The sequence below is a fragment of the Taurulus bubalis genome, assembly GCF_910589615.1.
Source record: "Taurulus bubalis genome assembly, chromosome: 19".
NCBI lineage: Eukaryota > Metazoa > Chordata > Actinopteri > Perciformes > Cottidae > Taurulus > Taurulus bubalis.
The window spans coordinates 21,710,052-21,727,941 of NC_136607.1; the positions used below are offsets into that span (position 1 = coordinate 21,710,052).

The 17,890-nt window shown below is 43.9% G+C and overlaps 1 protein-coding gene across 1 annotated transcript in view; it reads left to right on the forward strand.

Annotated features, from left to right (window-relative positions):
• rph3aa (rabphilin 3A homolog (mouse), a) overlaps positions 1-16,794 on the forward strand; it is a gene marked incomplete at its 3' end in the record, with an annotated part of 28,328 nt that extends 11,534 nt beyond the window's left edge. The window contains exons 2-16 of the mRNA XM_079235282.1: positions 5,640-5,768; positions 5,908-6,034; positions 7,828-7,911; positions 8,899-9,070; positions 9,702-9,857; positions 9,962-10,144; positions 10,385-10,464; positions 12,276-12,350; positions 12,424-12,533; positions 12,607-12,733; positions 13,602-13,652; positions 14,385-14,536; positions 15,214-15,295; positions 15,407-15,503; positions 16,661-16,794. Of these exons, the coding sequence (XP_079091408.1) occupies positions 5,653-5,768; positions 5,908-6,034; positions 7,828-7,911; positions 8,899-9,070; positions 9,702-9,857; positions 9,962-10,144; positions 10,385-10,464; positions 12,276-12,350; positions 12,424-12,533; positions 12,607-12,733; positions 13,602-13,652; positions 14,385-14,536; positions 15,214-15,295; positions 15,407-15,503; positions 16,661-16,794 (1,746 nt within the window). The 5' untranslated portion in view covers positions 5,640-5,652. The remainder of the gene's footprint in view (positions 1-5,639; positions 5,769-5,907; positions 6,035-7,827; positions 7,912-8,898; positions 9,071-9,701; positions 9,858-9,961; positions 10,145-10,384; positions 10,465-12,275; positions 12,351-12,423; positions 12,534-12,606; positions 12,734-13,601; positions 13,653-14,384; positions 14,537-15,213; positions 15,296-15,406; positions 15,504-16,660) is intronic.
• Positions 16,795-17,890: the final 1,096 nt, after the last annotated feature.

Consider the following 17,890-nt stretch of genomic DNA (forward strand, 5'->3'; position numbering starts at 1 on the left):
CAGATATTAATATCACGTCATGTGTTCTGTGACTTTGAGAATCATCAGAGTTCTGCTGAGAGCTCATCGACCCACCGGCCGTCCATTCTGCATGCGTCTGTGCATGAGAGTGTGCACGTCAGTGTCTGTGCATGTGTGTGCACGTGAGTGTGTGCACGTGAGTGTGTGCACGTGACTGTGTGCACGTGAGTGCGTGCACGTGAGTGTGAGGAAGAGAAACAGCTCTGCTCTAATTTACAATCATTCATACAGGAGAGAAAGTCGTATTCAAGCGATGTTTAAATACATTTAATCAAAAGTAATATATTATTTTATAAACTAATCCTAAATTTATAAAATATGATGCATTGTTATAAACTTCCAAGAAGTAGAAGAAGAAGAAGAAGTTTAATGTAAAATCTTCGATCTAAAAACAGACCAAGTGAAGTAGGAGTAGCGTGAGATGGAAATACTCAATTAAAGTACAAATACACCAAAATTGTAAAGTACAGTATGAGTAAATGTACTTTAATAATTATTTTGTCATTAACATTATTTTGTATCAACTAAACAAAGAGATAAACAATGATTTAACATAAACAGTTAACTTGAGAGGAGCTGGTTGCTGTGCTAGCTGTTTCCACCTGTTTCCGTCGCCATCTTGTTTCTTTACAACCAGTGAACAGAAGTGACGTAGAGACGCCTGTCAATCACCTTGTAGTCCCGCCCCAAATGTTCAATGCACTCGCACTTTTAAAAGCAAGACTTTTACTAATATTTTAAATATTATGCAAATCCCTTTCCTGTTTTTTTCTCACATTCTACCAGTTTGTCATTCAGACATAGTCCAAGCTGTAACTGCAGTGATTTGATGCATAATGACAGGGGTGTGTGTGTGTGTGTGTGTGGGTGTGTGTGTGTGTGTGTGTGTGTGTGTGTGTGTGTGTGTGTGTGTGTGTGTGTGTAGTGCTATTTGAGTGGTGACTCACGGGCTGAAAGTGTCTGCTATTTTAGAACATTGCCTTTCTTACTGACCCCACCTTTCTGAACCCTTCAAGGCAACCACACACACACACACACACACACACACACACACACACACACACTCACACACACACACACACACACACACACACACTCACACACACACACACACACACACACACACACACACACACACACACACACACACTCACACACACACACACACACACACACACACACACACACACTCACACACACACACACACTCACAGCCGTCAATCTGTCAGGTTGCCACACTGTCCACAGTGATAGCAGCCCATGACATTTACTTGCAGTGAGGACAGAGGACGGGGAGGAGAGAGAGACGAAGGGGATGAGGAAGACGAAGGGGATGAGGAAGACGAAGGGGATGAGGAAGACGAGGCCCTGAGCCGTTAAGTAAGCGAGGCATTAAAACCTTCGTACTCAGCAGCCGCCGCGCCGGATCTCTTGTGATGTTTAATGCTCGGACACAGCCGTGTAACAGCTCCTCTGAACACGGTAGATTAGTCCGACTCCACGGGCGACTTAGAGCGAAGCGATGACATCGGCAGGTCACGTCGGGGTCGCCGCCTTCAAGACCCTTAAAAATAAGAAATAAAATCTAAATACAATGGAAAGGAAATTCCGCCTGTATCATTACTTTTAAGCCCGATAGACCCCGTCTGCACCTCTTCCCCGTGTTGTCGTAGGAACCCCAAATGAGTTGTAATACTTTTTCAGAATGTTATAATTATATTAAAACAAACAAACAAAACTTTTATATCATATTTTGATCATAACTATGAAGCATGATGTGAGCCAGATTCCCCAAAAATGCCTCCTGGAGCGGTCCCGAGTTTTTCAAACTGTTTGGTTCAGGCCCTTAACAACAGCCCACATACGAATGAGACACCTTGGAAAGATTAGGACCTAAAGAATCGGAATGTGCAACAACAATCACAGTTGTTTAGAGCATTAGCATGAAAGGAAGGATTTTCAGTCAAAAAACTGTGTAGTTTGGTTAAAAAATGAAAAAATGACTTATTTTATGGCAAAACATTGGCCGATTTGTGCATGCTGGGAACCAAAATGTTCATCAGCTTCCGAAATGTTGGCGGACCATGAAGGACTCAGGACTCAGAAATGTGCGCTGGAAAAAGAAAGAAAAAGACTCCGGCCGTTCTGTGACTATACAGGTATAACAGGAGGTTGATATTATATGATTGCGTTGTTAGGCTGGGTTACGGAGATGTGTGTTTTATTGAAATCCGACTTTATAAGGGGGACTTATTAACGTTTTAGTGAAACGTAGATCGCCGCGGCAAGTTACGACGTTTACTTTGTTTAAAACCATAGGTCTCTTCTCACAAGGGTTACGGCATTGTAGGAATTTAAATGAAGTTAAACAACCCTGTGGTTGCGGAGATAATTAAGGAAACGTTTTTTTTTAACGAAGCGCTAAAAAGGTTTTCTCTGCACAACCGGCAGCGTGACGTCTCCTCTGCAGGACGGTCCAATGAGCGAGGCGCCGCCGGGTCGGGTCCAGAGGTCACGCTTCCCTCTTCACGGTGTTCCTGTGGGGCGATAACGACAGCGCTTCTCCGCAGTGAGAATGCCTTCAGGCGCTGCAGCAACACATCACAGAGAACGCCTTACAGGCGGCGGCCGCAATTACCGGCTAACGCCTTCCCCTCAAAGCAGCTGCAGGAGGACGAGGTGCCGGTGCACCCGGACGTGACCGGCAGATGTTTTGGGAGATTTAACGGGCCAGAGGCGCGGGGCCAGCCGTCGGTGTGGTAGAGCTGGAATAAATCTTGAATGATCAAATTAGCTCCTCTCAGAGCTTTTAAGAGGAGTGCCTCTGCGGCCGGCTGACGGCTGAGTGGACGGCTGGATGTGTGTAGTTGTGTCTCACGAGCGGAACGACACACAGATCACAGTTATGTCACTCGGTTTGTTTTTCGTTCACATGAATTGGATTTGCACCTTTTTGAATTTGGTCGTTTTGTCATCACTCTAGTGATACATATAATAATATCATATCTGACAGGCTTTGCTTTTCGCAACCACTGAACTGAACCATATCTGGACTGAGGAGGAGTGACGTAAAGACCTGTCAATCACCTTGTAGCCCCGCCCCTAAAGCGTCCCCTATTATGGTCTGTTTGACTCTACATGACCATAATTTACTAAATGAACATCATGCTGTATTGAAGAAGACTTGAAACTAGAGATTGAGACATAAACTCATGTTTACAATGTTTACTGAGGGAATACATCAAGAGAAGTAGAGTCACTTATATAGACTTCTATACAACCAGAGGAGTCGCCCCCTGGTGGTCAGGAGAGAGAATGCAGCTTTAACACATGAAGCATATACTTCTATACAACCAGAGGAATCACACCCTGGTGGTCAGGAGAGAGAATGCAGCTTTAACACATGAAGCATATACTTCTATACAACCAGAGGAATCACCCCCTGGTGGTCAGGAGAGAGAATGCAGCTTTAACACATGAAGCATAGACTTCTATACAACCAGAGGAATCACCCCCTGGTGGTCAGGAGAGAGAATGCAGCTTTAACACATGAAGCATATACTTCTATACAACCAGAGGAATCACCCCCTGGTGGTCAGGAGAGAGAATGCGGGTGAAAGGAACTTCACCATTGGATTACATTTTCAGAATTGGGAGTTACGCCTGTGCTGTACTTTGGCACAGTGCTAAATGCTAACATCTGCATGCTAGCGTGCTCAGAATCTTTCATGTTTACGATGTTTATCATTTTAGTTTAGCGTGAACGGTTCAGGGGTTATAATTCATCCTGTGTGAAAATGTTCTCAGAATCACATGAAACCCCACAGATGACTTCCTGCTGACGTCGTCACGTCTTTCGATCCTCGTGCTGCTCGTGAGGCTAACATTGATCCAACACATGTCAATAAGAAGACGTAGAAGACAGATAATCACATCTACATAACGCTGAGGATGACGAGGAGGTCACAGCCTTCACGGAAGAGGAACACAGAAAGCTCGTGGTCGTAGCGTGACAAGCGGCTGGCCATAATGATCCCGGACGCTCCGCAGCATGCAGGTAGATCAGATCCTCAGCATCTCAGTGTTCCATCTGCAGCCTGCAGGCTGTGCTTCACCATTATGCACGCAGCAAATCACCGTGGTCAAATCTCTCAGAACTTAAATCAAGATATGTGCTCAGGCACCGGATAGGAGGCGAGAGTTTGGTGCAGAATCACCAGGCAGGGAAATATTCAATGTACTTAACTGCAGAAACTATTTCACTTCTCTTCTTAGATTGTCTCTAGTAATTGAAAGTAAACGCTGCTTTGGAGCCTCGTTGTTCGTTAAATCAAGTCTGTCATTAGCTGCTGTATTAATGTAAAATCACGTAGCCTGTTAAAAGAGGGGTGACGTTTAGCATATTTTGGTGTAATATTTTGAGCTTTATGTCATAAATTAAGCCACGACAATAGAACAGATCATCTGCATCAGCTGGTGAAGCCACAAGCTCGATTCCTGGAACAATAGTTGTCTCCTGCATGTTCCTGCTCTTCATGGGAAGCCAGAACAAATCAAACAGACACTTTTCTTCTTCACTTGACTTCACTTGACTTCCTCCGGCCTCGGCTCTGTCCGTCCTCCACGGTCCTCGTGAACATTTCTGCTTTCTAATCCACCTGAAGCTTTAGAAAGGGACATTGGGGAAATGTCTTGATGTTGACTGTTTTTAAAGTTCTGAACTAAATAGATAATCGTCATGCTCTGACTTTACAGCTTTCTTTGGAACACATCGTCTCTGAATCTTTAAAAACCTTAATCTGTGAGGAAGATCTGTCAACTTGAGTCCACAGCTTCCTTTATGACGCCAGACTCCTTTGTTCATGTCAGGGCCGTCAAACTGTATCAAGTTTTACCAAAGAAGCAGGTACAAATGCAATATCCAGAAGTAACAAATATCTCCTTTTTTATTTAGTCAAGAAAAACAAAACAAACAGAACAATAGATGAAAAAACCCTCTGAAGGTAAGAAACATAAATACCACTCTGTTCATTGATGGAAACATAAAATAATAAAATATAATAAAACATAATTAAGTGTCACAACTTATTTGGATGGATGGATGAAATGTATAATACATGTTTGAGTCTCATCTGTTCATAGACAACAACAAAATAACGAATAAAGTAGTCGTAGATACAAAAACTAAAATGTAACTTTCATGTCTAAGTGTCATCTTTCAAGGTTTACATATTGACATTGATAAAAAATTAAGATTTTTAAAAAATAATTAAAGTGAATTAAAATTAAAATAAGCCTTAAAGCAGCCGTATCTGCTCAGAGTAAGTTTACAGTTTTAAATCAGTCACGAGCATTAAACATCACAAACGTATGATTTTCATGTGAAGTAGTGAAGGTGCATCATTATGATCAGCCGTCACGGCTCATGGTGACTTATTGTTTGTGACGATGTCCTCAGACCTCAGCGTCTCGCTCTCCTTTTGGGAGATATGGCCTTTTTTAACTTCATGTTTTTACTTTTCATGCCACTTATACTCTGCGTGTCTCTTTCTGTGTGTGTGTGTGTGTGTGTGTGTGTGTGTGTGTGTGTGTGTGTGTGTGTGTGTTTGGGGTCTCAGCATCGGGTGGACGATGAGCCTGTCTGGCGGCGCCCCGGGGGAGCAGCTCACGGATGAGGAGAAGGAGATCATCAACAGCGTGCTGGCGCGGGCGGCCATGATGGAGGCCACGGAGCACGAGCGCATCGAGTGAGATGGAAAACTGTTTCTCTGTTGCACATAATCTCATCAGCCGACTGCACACAGATGCCCGCTGAGTCGGATGATTTCTGTGCGTACGACTTGTGCCAAGTTTGTGTTGTTCACATTGGGCTGCATGTGTTCCCAGGCGCCTCTCCAGCCGCCTGGACAACATCAGGCGGACGGCGCGGGGCGACGGGCGGTCGCTCTGCCTGCTGTGCGGGACGTCCTTCGGGCCGCAGGGCGCCACGGCGCTCTGTGTGCAGTGCAACAAAGTGGGTGCATGTCTGGAGCCGCTCCGGGTCCCCAGAGGACGTCCCAGGGTGGTGTTTCCTATGAGACGCACACAGAGGTCTCCTATGGGCCGTGCACTAACGCTGCCTGACACACACTCTGCGTCTCTGTCTCTGACTCTGTGTGTGTGTGTGTGTGTGTGTGTGGGGGTGGGGGTGGGGGGGGGGGGGGTGCAATGTAACTAAGTACATTTACTCAATTTGAGGTATTTTCCTCTCAGGCCCCAAAACAAAAGGAAAAGTCAGCTTTAGTAACTCGTTACTCTGCAAACGAATTTGCATTTGCTAAGTGATCATTTTGCCACACATGCAAACATGTAGTTCTGAAGAGAAGAACGATTCTTAACCCGTCTACACACACACACACACACATACACACACACACACACACACACACACACACACACACACACACACACACACACACACACTCATGATCTCCCGGCTGCATCTAAAACAATTACCAAATTAATTGATAACTATTTTGACCTTTTGAGTCATTTTTCATGTCAAAACATTTCATTTTTTTCCTTCTAATAATGTTGATAATTGTAATAATTATCTGTTGAGGTTTGGACTAAACAAACATTCTGAAGGTGTCACTTTGGGCTCTTTAATAATCGTGACGGCATTTCTCGCTATAACGATCAAAACAATCAATTAATGGAGAAAATGATCATCAGATGAATCCATAATGAAAATATAGTGAATAGTTCAAAATGAGCTCCAGCTCATCCTGATTGTACTTTAAAGCGTAATGAGTAATTATATCATAATGATTGTATATTTAATATTATAATATGGGTAGATCAAATCCAGCATTCTGATTGACTCAGACGTTGGTTTCCTTAACCTGCAGGTTTATTGCTTGAGTGTTCACAGTATTGCAACGGGGCTAACAGTAACGTTAGCTCAAACGGAACAGCTAACAAGCTCACGTAGCATCCCCCACACTAGCATAACGAAAAACAACACAACGTCACTTCCTCCCTAAAATGAGATGAGGAATGAAAAGGGTTGGACCACAAAATCATGATAATTAATAGTGAGAGATAATTACGTCGGTAATTTCCCGACGCGAGGCAAGTTCTCTAAACATCACGGAGGAGAAAGATGACGGACAGAAGCAGCGAGAGCACTTCTTTACATCGGTGGCTGCGTGTCATCCTCCACCTGCTTCCAACCGGCCTTTTTTTTTTTTTGTCCCGTTTTATAGTCCCGTATGTGCGTCCCGGGACTATTTTCTCTGTTGCTGAAATGCGATACACAAGGTTTGGTGGCTACAACTATTTTGTGCTGAAAGGGAGCTTACTATTAATATTTATAAAGTCACAGGTACCCGTATTATAAAAGCAATAAGGTACTCGAGGCAGTACTGTGTCTACAATAATGTACAGTTCAAGGGTTTGCCAACTCCCTTGAACTGTACATTATTGCACGACACAGTACTGCCTCGAGTACCTTATTGATTAAGTTGAACAGTTGCAGTTTTAATACTTAAATCACATTTTCTTGATTATACTTACATACTAACATGTACAAGTAGTAGTACTCTAGCTGAAGTACATGACCTGAATACTTCCTCCACTGGTATATATATATATATATATATATATATATATATATATATATATATATACATATACATATATATATATATATGTATATGTATATATATATATATATATACATATATATATATATATATATATATATATATATATATATATATATATATATATATATATATAATATATGTATTTGCCTCTTTGCAGCACATGTGCAGCAAATGTGGGATTTGGAGCAACAGCAGGACGAGTCCTATGTGGCTGTGCAGAATCTGCAACGAGCAGCAAGAGGTGAGAGGGTGATGAGGAGGAGGAGAAGGAGGAGGAGGAGGAGGAGGAGGAGGAGGAGGAGGAGGAGGAGGAGAAAGAGGAGGAGGAGGAGGAGGAAGAGCAGAGTGCTTTGATAAAACCACAAGGGGACAGTTCACGTCTTTATGTCGTTCATCCGCCAGCAGAAAGGAGGAACGATCCATTCTCCAGATTTTTATTCGTCTTTTTTAGCACAGAATTGCATTTCACTGTCCAGTGACCTGGAACATGACCTTCCATTGACACCTCCTCAATATCCCCAGATGATTTATATTCAACACTTTTCTTTTTAATTCTTAAAAAAACACAGATAGTATTTTTCAATATGAAAGGTGAAGAACACGGTCTGCTTTCTCTCCCTGCGTTACACAACGCTGTGCGGTGATGACGCTGCAGTTTGAGGAGCCTCGGCCTCCGGGACCAGACTCCTTAAAGAAATGCTCTCTCCTGTCACTCAGGCAAAGGACAACCAACGTGGTCCAGTTGGTCCCAGAGCAAAGAAATAAACACTTTGTGTTGTTATTCTAGTCTACATTTGTGTGCGAATAGCAGCAAGTAGCAGCAAGCTGGTGAACATAGTTAGCATTCATTAGCTGAAGAGACACGCTTCTTGAAACAGATATACTTCCATTCCTCAGGTGGCCAGAAACCAGACTGACAGTTCTGTGTCTGCTGGAAGTGTAATATATTGACTTGTCAGCTTCATACGGTAATGAAGTGTCAGTGTTGTGTTTCCAGCTTGTTCTGTATCAATCAAAAGCTTTTTTTACAGCGCAGAGAAACATTTAGTAGCGCGTCCCGCTCAGCTTCAGTGATTCCTCCTCCTCCTCTTCCTCTTCCTCCTCCTCCTCCTCCTCCTCCTCCTCATCCTGAATCTGGATTGTGTGACTCCATATCTGCTGAGTCGACAGCTTTAAATCCGGATGTGATGCACAAACATTGAATCTCTTTTGGGCTCATGTCCTGCAGGTGCAGAAGCGCTCGGGCGCTTGGTTCTTCAAGGGACGGGTCCAGCAGGGTCTGCCCCACCCGCTCCCTCTGTCCGGGTCTCGACAGTCCAGCACCGACAACGGTTCTGTACCCGAAGGCCAGGATGGACCTCAGGAACCTCAGCAACCTCCGACACATCATCAGGGATACAGTACTTCATTATAATAATCATTTATAACTGTGAATCTAAGCTATCATTATATATCTGTAAACACATGTTTTATTTAAGTTAAAGTAGAAATACAAGAGTGTAGAACATACTATGTTATAAGCAGAAGTCCAGCATTCAAACCCTCACAATATTATATATATTATATTACTGGAGCTAATTTATTTACTTCATGCTGTGTAGCTTAACGTATCACATCCCACCTTTTTTCGATACAATTACCATAAAACGATACATTTTATTCTGAAATGAGCCATTCTGCATAATTAACTTTTGCTACTTTTAATACTTTTATACTTTTTTATATTTAAACCCAATACTTTTACTGAATGCTACTTTGGTGTAGAGGGATTAGATATCTGTGTGGAAGCTGTTTGCTTTTTGTCAACTCTTTTTGTCGACTCACAAAGTGAGTCGACAAAAAGCAACAAAGTGAGTCGACAAAAAGCAAACAGCTACACAACCTGCTGCTAGCTGCAGCAGGTTGTGTAGCACCTGTGTGTCTCAGACACACAGGTGCTACACAACACTGACCACTCAACACTGTCGCACCTGTGTGTCAGTGTTGTGTAGCACCTGTGTGTCAGTGTTGTGTTGTCGTCCGTCCCCTCAGAGACGCAGCAGCCGTCCCGTGGATCAGGCCAATGGGAGCAGACAGCGAGGCCAGCAGCTGACAGCCATAATGAGAGTCCGGCGGCGGTAACGAGGACCGAGGGAAGCGCGTTAGCCTCCAAGCCGCCGCGAGCCGGCGCTCAGCAGGTCGCCTCAGGTAAAGCAGCGCCGCTCCTTCTATGAATAAACCCGGTCAGGAAGATTCACCCTCAGCGTGACATGAAAAGATGCTTCAGACAGAATTAATTGCTCCTGCTGCAGATGTGGACAACAAGCGCCCGGAGAGGGACGAGACGGAGGAGAGACGACAACCCGGTGTCTCCAGCCCCGTTCCGTCACGCGCTGCCGCGACCGGAATCAAGCCACCGGTCAACGACGCCGCTCCCCCTCGACCCCCGCCGGATCGAACAGAGGACTCGGACGAGTACGACTCGGACGACACCAGTGAGACGGATGTTTGCTCTTGAACCGCCGGCGGCTTTACGCAACGCGTCTTCCTCCCAGATGTTTACTTTACTCGCGCTATCGCGGTGATTCATGTAAATTGGGCCGCGAGCCGAGAACGGAATTCCCAGACGAGCGACGCGGAGAACAAATCAATGTTTATCTGCTTTGGAGGGAAATTGGTTTCTGGAGCAGAAGAGACGTCTCAGGGTTGACGCCTCTGTGTTTGTCCTCTTGCAGCCACTCTGGGGTCTCTGGAGTTCAGTCTGCTGTACGACCAGGAGACGCACGCGCTGCACTGCTGGGTCAACAGAGCTAAGGTAGGGTTAGGGTTAGGTAGGACCGCTAGAGACCAGAGAGGGACAGGAAAAGGTAGGACCGCTAGAGACCAGAGAGGGACAGGACCAGGTAGGACCGCTAGAGACCAGAGAGGGACAGGACCAGGTAGGACCGCTAGAGACCAGAGAGGGACAGGAAAAGGTAGGACCGCTAGAGACCAGAGAGGGACAGGAAAAGGTAGGACCGCTAGAGACCAGAGAGGGACAGGACCAGGTAGGACCGCTAGAGACCAGAGAGGGACAGGAAAAGGTAGGACCGCTAGAGACCAGAGAGGGACAGGAAAAGGTAGGACCGCTAGAGACCAGAGAGGGACAGGACCAGGTAGGACCGCTAGAGACCAGAGAGGGACAGGAAAAGGTAGGACCGCTAGAGACCAGAGAGGGACAGGACCAGGTAGGACCGCTAGAGACCAGAGAGGGACAGGAAAAGGTAGGACCGCTAGAGACCAGAGAGGGACAGGACCAGGTAGGACCGCTAGAGACCAGAGAGGGACAGGAAAAGGTAGGACCGCTAGAGACCAGAGAGGGACAGGACAAGGTAGGACCGCTAGAGACCAGAGAGGGACAGGATGGGACAAGGTAGGACCGCTAGAGACCAGAGAGGGACAGGACAAGGTAGGACCGCTAGAGACCAGAGAGGGACAGGACCAGGTAGGACCGCTAGAGACCAGAGAGGGACAGGACCAGGTAGGACCGCTAGAGACCAGAGAGGGACAGGAAAAGGTAGGACCGCTAGAGACCAGAGAGGGACAGGACCAGGTAGGACCGCTAGAGACCAGAGAGGGACAGGAAAAGGTAGGACCGCTAGCGACCAGAGAGGGACAGGACAAGGTAGGACCGCTAGAGACCAGAGAGGGACAGGATGGGACAAGGTAGGACCGCTAGAGACCAGAGAGGGACAGGAAAAGGTAGGACCGCTAGAGACCAGAGAGGGACAGGATGGGACAAGGTAGGACCGCTAGAGACCAGAGAGGGACAGGAAAAGGTAGGACCGCTAGAGACCAGAGAGGGACAGGATGGGACAAGGTAGGACCGCTAGAGACCAGAGAGGGACAGGACCAGGTGGGACAAGATGAGAACTGGTGGGACAAGACGGGACAAGATAGGAAAAACTAAATAGAATAAGACAACTTAAGACAAAATATGATAGGACAAGACGTAAAGAGATGGGACAAAATGGGACAAAATTAGACAAAATTAGACAAAATGAGACAAGACTAAACGAATAATCAAACACAAAGGACGTTAAGACAAGATGGAACAAGACAAGACGAGATGAGACTTGACAAGAAATGTCAATAGGAGACGAATCGAGACGAGAAAAGAAAAGACGAGAAAAGAAAAGACGAGAAAAGAAAAGACGAGAAAAGACGAGACAATAAAGAAGGGACAGACATTTAACGACAGAGTATAAATTAGATTTAGAGAAACGTTTGCAGCAACAAAATATGTAGAAGAACAATGTTTAATGTGTGCAACACATGAACACTTGAACACATGAACCCATGAACCCATGAACACATGAACACAGACACATGAACACATAAACACATGAACACATGAACCCATGAACACTTGAACACTTGAACACATGAACACTTGAACACATGAACACATGAACACATGAACACATGAACACAGACACATGAACACATAAACACATGAACACATGAACCCATGAACACTTGAACACTTGAACACATGAACACTTGAACACATGAACACATGAACACAGACACATGAACCCATGAACCCATGAACCCTCCTAACCCTCTTCCCTCTTGATGTCTCAGGGTTTGAAGCCGATGGACTCAAACGGCCTCGCTGACCCGTATGTGAAGCTGCATCTCTTGCCAGGAGCCAGTAAGGTACGACCTCGTTTAATTGTTTAATTAAACCTTCAGTAACAAACTTGTGGTTTCATAATTAATTTGCTGTCAGTCCAACAAGCTTCGCACCAAGACCCTGAAGACCACCCTGAACCCGGTGTGGAACGAGACCCTGGTCTACCACGGCATCACCGATGACGAGATGTCACGCAAAACTCTGCGGTAAGCTGGAGCCGACTTTCCTTTTGGACCAGGGGCACGAAAAGAGTCTCACGAGGCGTGCTTGTCTCCGCAGGCTCTCGGTGAGCGACGAGGACAAGTTCGGTCACAACGAATTCATCGGAGAGACGCGAGTCGCTCTGAAGAAACTGAAGTTCAACCAGAAGAAGAACTTCAGTGTTTGTTTAGAGCGAGTGATCCCGGTGAGTCCGACGCCTCGTGGCGTTCGTGAATACGTCATATTTAAATGAAAGGGTCAGTTAAATCACTGTGACGGGTGCAGGAACCGTACCTCACCGGATAGAGAAGGTCGAAACGGACCGACACGTTAAATTAATTCATATTTCAGCAGCATGCAAAGTTCTCCTCATTGTTTTTTTAGATTGCACCTTCACACGCTTTGATTTTCTTTCAAGATAAAAGCGAGAAACGCAAAACCACAACGAATTAAAAACCTAAATTTTTGTTTTTAAGTTAAATTCTTAACCATGGAAACGCTTTGCAACAATGTCATCTGCTGCTGATGATCATATATTACGACCGAAAGCGCCAGAGCAGCTACTAAATGGACCTTCACGACTAAGATGCCAGTAGAGGTGAACTGAGCCTTAATATTACTTTCTTAAAGGGAAAGTCAGCCATTTTTAATAAACTTAAGTATTCGCTTTTTTACCGAGAGTGAAACGAGAAGATCGATACCACTCTCATATCTCTAGCCTTAATTTGAAGCAAGCTAAGTTTAGCTTAGCTTAGCATAAAGACTGGTTATGCGAGGAGCTATTTCTGGCTGGTTATTGTTTTTATGCTTCAGTTTTTGAGACTCAAGAGTGAACTTTAGAAGTCCTGTCGGTAGATTTATTTCCCTTTTTCAGAGTCTGTTTCCAGTCTTTATGCTAAGCTATGCTAACATAATCAGCTGCTGGCTGTATCTTCAATTTGTAGACATGTGAAGCAAGAAAGGGAATAATCATATTTTCAGACACTAAGTATAACAGTGCTCCTGACGATGACGATGATGATGATGATGAGGATGAGGATGATGATGACGATGCTGGTGTATTCTCTGTGCAGGTGAAGAAGGCTGTTGGAGGGTCGGCCCGCGGCATGGCTCTCTATGAGGACGTAAGGCTCATGCATCTCTGCTGCTGCGTGCTGGAATGTTCTGCAGTGTTCAGAGTTTATTAAAGGAGATTAAAGGATATAGAAAGTAGATTAATCCACCAACGACTGTGTGCTGTATCTTCTTCCTCTGTGCCATAAACATCTTATAGTGAGGCACCGATCCGATACTGATCTAATTAAGCAGTTCAGCTATCAGACGGGATCGATCCACATTACGTTTCCTCATCAATGTCATTAAGGAATTCACTGTTTCCGCTCTCTTGCTGCACCAAATGTGGATTCATCCGCCACTGAAAGTAGTCGCTAACAAATAGACTGTTTCCCCCTGATTGTATGATACAAACTACAGTGACCAGCTGTTTTATAAAATCACATTTAAATACAAATGAAACTATGTATTCATGACTCATCTTCTGTAGAACCACAGACAGGAAACACCAAACTAGACGGAGGAATGCATCGCTGGTTCTGGAGTTAATCATACTGCATAATAAGACACATGTCGACCATTTGCTCCTCATGAGCACGCACGTTATCCTCCATTAGTAGATATTATGATAATCACGTATAATCCCTCCAGATATGTGCAAAGGGCAAGCGAGCATTCGGATCAGTGAAATTAAATACTGTTACTTTGGGTGCATGCTTGGTGTAGTATATATATATATATATATATATATATATATATATATATATATATATATACATATATATTTATTTATCTCTGTGCAGATGAACGAGGGGGAGGATTCAGAGGAGCGGGGTCGTATCCTGGTGTCGCTGACCTATAACAGCCAGCAGGGCCGCCTGCTGGTGGGCGTCGTGCGCTGCGCTCACCTGGCGGCCATGGACTCCAACGGGTACTCCGACCCCTTCGTCAAAATGTACGCGCTCACTCAGCCGAGTCCTTCAGATTATGGTCAAAGGAATAATCCCATTGTTTTGCCCTTATTTGTTTTCTGATTTAGAGTTAGATGAGAAGGTGGATACCACTAAAGCCAGATGGTTAGCTTAGCTTAGCACAATTACTGGAAATAGGGGTAAACCGCAAGCCGGTCTCTGTAGGCAGTTAAGAAAAAATAATGTTGGACCTTGCCCCCTATTCCCAGTCTTTATGCTAAGCTAAGCTAATAGACCTTCTCATTTATTTAACTCTCTGCAAGAAAGTACGCAGAGCCACATTTCTAGAGCTGTTTTCTGTTGTTATCACATGTTGTAAAAGTTATAATGTTAATAAAATGTATTAGTCAGTTCATGTTTATTTTGAATAGATATGCGATGCTTAGGTTATGTTTCTATTTGATATTTTATTTTTGTTGTTTTTAGCGCAAGTGGTTTAAAGTAAGATGCAGAGAAGCAAAACATTTATCTTTGTGGATTTATGTGAGAACATGTAAACGGTAGCGGTGTGAGGAGGAATAATGCATCCTGTTAATTAGCATGTTTACCAAATTGATGAACTATATGTATTAGTGTAATTTAAAAGTCTCAAATGGAAATTGTGTTTGTTTTTAACATGTTTGACAATACGCCTGCTAAGTATTTATTGTTTGTGCTGCAGATGTCTGAAACCAGATATGGGGAAGAAAGCTAAAAACAAGACCCAGATCAAAAAGAAGACCCTCAATCCGGAGTTTAACGAGGTCCGTTCCATCTCAGATTTCTGTTTGCACAAACTGAACTTTGCCGTCTTCTTCTCAGCCGGATCTCAATGTCAGATTGTGTAATCTCATTTCATGTTTCATGTGTTTCAGGAGTTTGGTTATGAAATAAAACACGGCGAGTTGGCCAAGAAAACCCTGGACATCTCCGTCTGGGACTACGACATGGGGAAATCCAATGATTTCATTGGTGAGTGTGTCTTGAAATCGCTTTTCCTCATCCATCCTTCATCCAATGTGTCGTCTGATTGGTCCGTCCACCACTCCAGTCCAGATTGAAATAACTCAACAACTATTTGATGGATTGCCATGCAATTTGGTGCATATATTCATGGTGCCCAGAGGATGAATCCTTTCTTCTTGCGCCACTATGAGGTTCACGTTTGTGGTTTTAAGTGCAATGTCTTGCCAACTTTTGAATCGATTGCTATGAAATCTGGTTCAGACATTTCATGTTCCCCTCAGGATGTAAAAGCTGACTTTGTATCATGCACCATTGCGCCACTATAGTGTCCATTAATGCTAAGCTAATATGTTGGTTTACGACCCAAGTACAGCCTCACAGACTCAATGGATGAAATTTCTACCAGACATGTGTGTTACACAAACAGTGATTCATTTGTGGTATTGAGTGAAATGCCAGTACTGGTTGTACTAAATGTATTACATTTAGTACAACCAGTACTGGTTGTACGAAATGTAATACATTTAGTACAACTTGAATTTTACCAAATGTAATACATTTAGTTCAACCAGTGCTGGTTGTACTAAATGTAATACATTTATGTGTAATACATTTAGTACAACCAGTGCTGGTTGTACTAAATGTAATACATTTAGTACAACTTGAATTTTACCAAATGTAATACATTTAGTTCAACCAGTGCTGGTTGTACTAAATGTAATACATTTGGTAAAACCATTCATGTTCAGCTCAGAATAAATTGTAAAAACTTTGGGGATCCTTTCACTTTTAATTAACAATGACACGCCCATCTGTCTCAGCTGGATTTGTGTGTCGTGCAATTTTAGCGTTCTGGTTGGTCTTCACTTCTCAACAACTATTGGATGGATTGCCATAACATTTGATATGCACATGCATGTTCCCCTCAGGATGAATTGTGATAACTTTGGTGATCCTCTGACTTTGTGTCATTGGTTTATGACTAATCACCTGCAGCACAAATGACACCCCAATGTCAGCCTCGGCTGCTATTAGAACACGATGGACGCTGTGCCTTCATGCCAGCGTCGTCATTGTGAGCATGCTAGCATGTTGACGTTAGCACAAAAGCGGCCTCACAGAGCCGCTGATGTGTGAACGCTTCCTTTCCTCTGTGCCTGCAGGCGGATGTCAGCTGGGCATCCAGGCGAAAGGGGAGTGTTTGAAGCACTGGTACGAATGCCTGAAGAACAAAGACAAGAAGATAGAGCGCTGGCACGTCCTGCTAAACGACAACACCGTCCTGTTTGAGGATTAAAGCTCTCCGCTCTTCTGTGCATTTTGTTTCTGCATCATTTCCTCTTGTAAGGTATTGTCTTCCAGTGACGATAGACGGATATTTATGTGGTTTTGTCCCCAAAGTGCAACGTGCAGGCTACATTTTCAACAGTTTTCAGGTGACCAACATGGATGTTGACCTCTGGGCTCTTTTTGACCACTAAACTTAATCCATTATTAATGTTATCACATCATAAACTCTATCGTATAATACATTTACTGTACCTGACATGCGGTAACGACTGAACGGAGTGATTATGGAGACGGTAAACCCCTCGTTATCATTGTCATTAACACAGTGTGTTGTAAGACCCAAACAGGGAATTCCCTTGTCTGTGTCCTCGTGTCGCTCTGTGTTCATATGATCTCTGTGACCGCCTGCATCACCAACACACATCGAACTTGTGTTATTTGTTCAATATTAAGTGTGGGATGTTTGTACAAGAATAATGTGAACAAATTCACTCTTTGTTGTTGTTATTGTTGTTGATGTGTACTGCATTTCTGTTTTGATTTTGACAAATAACCCGTGGGTCTCATTACCGCTGCATCGCCTCCACCTGTGTGCATGTCTCTTCTGAAGAAATGCTTCTGCATGAACAACAAACTGGATTAGGCAACAATAGCTCACTTTCCAAAGAAAATCCATGAAATATTAGAATTGATTGGCGAATTTAAATGAGATCTGCTCCAGTGTTGTCAGCTAAATAATCAACATGTTGCTCTGTGCATTGATATTTGATGCATGTCTCACTGTGGCATGAACACGTGGTGATGAATAAAGACATCATGAACCTCCTTTTCCTCTGTTTTCTTGAGACGCGTTGGCAGAACACTTTGCATCAGGCGAGGTTTGAACCAATCAGCAGACAGACGTGCAGAACGAAGAACTTTGACTTCTCTTGATAAAACTCGCCTCCGGGATCCAAGTGGGTGAAAGTTTACGGACCCGTTTCCCTCTGGAAGGTCTGCTCTTTAATCTTCAGATCAGATCTAATCTACTTCTTTCATCAGTAAGTGAGTTCAATTTGGTCAAAGAAAAAGCAAGAATTACAGTGGAAATCAATACTTTGATG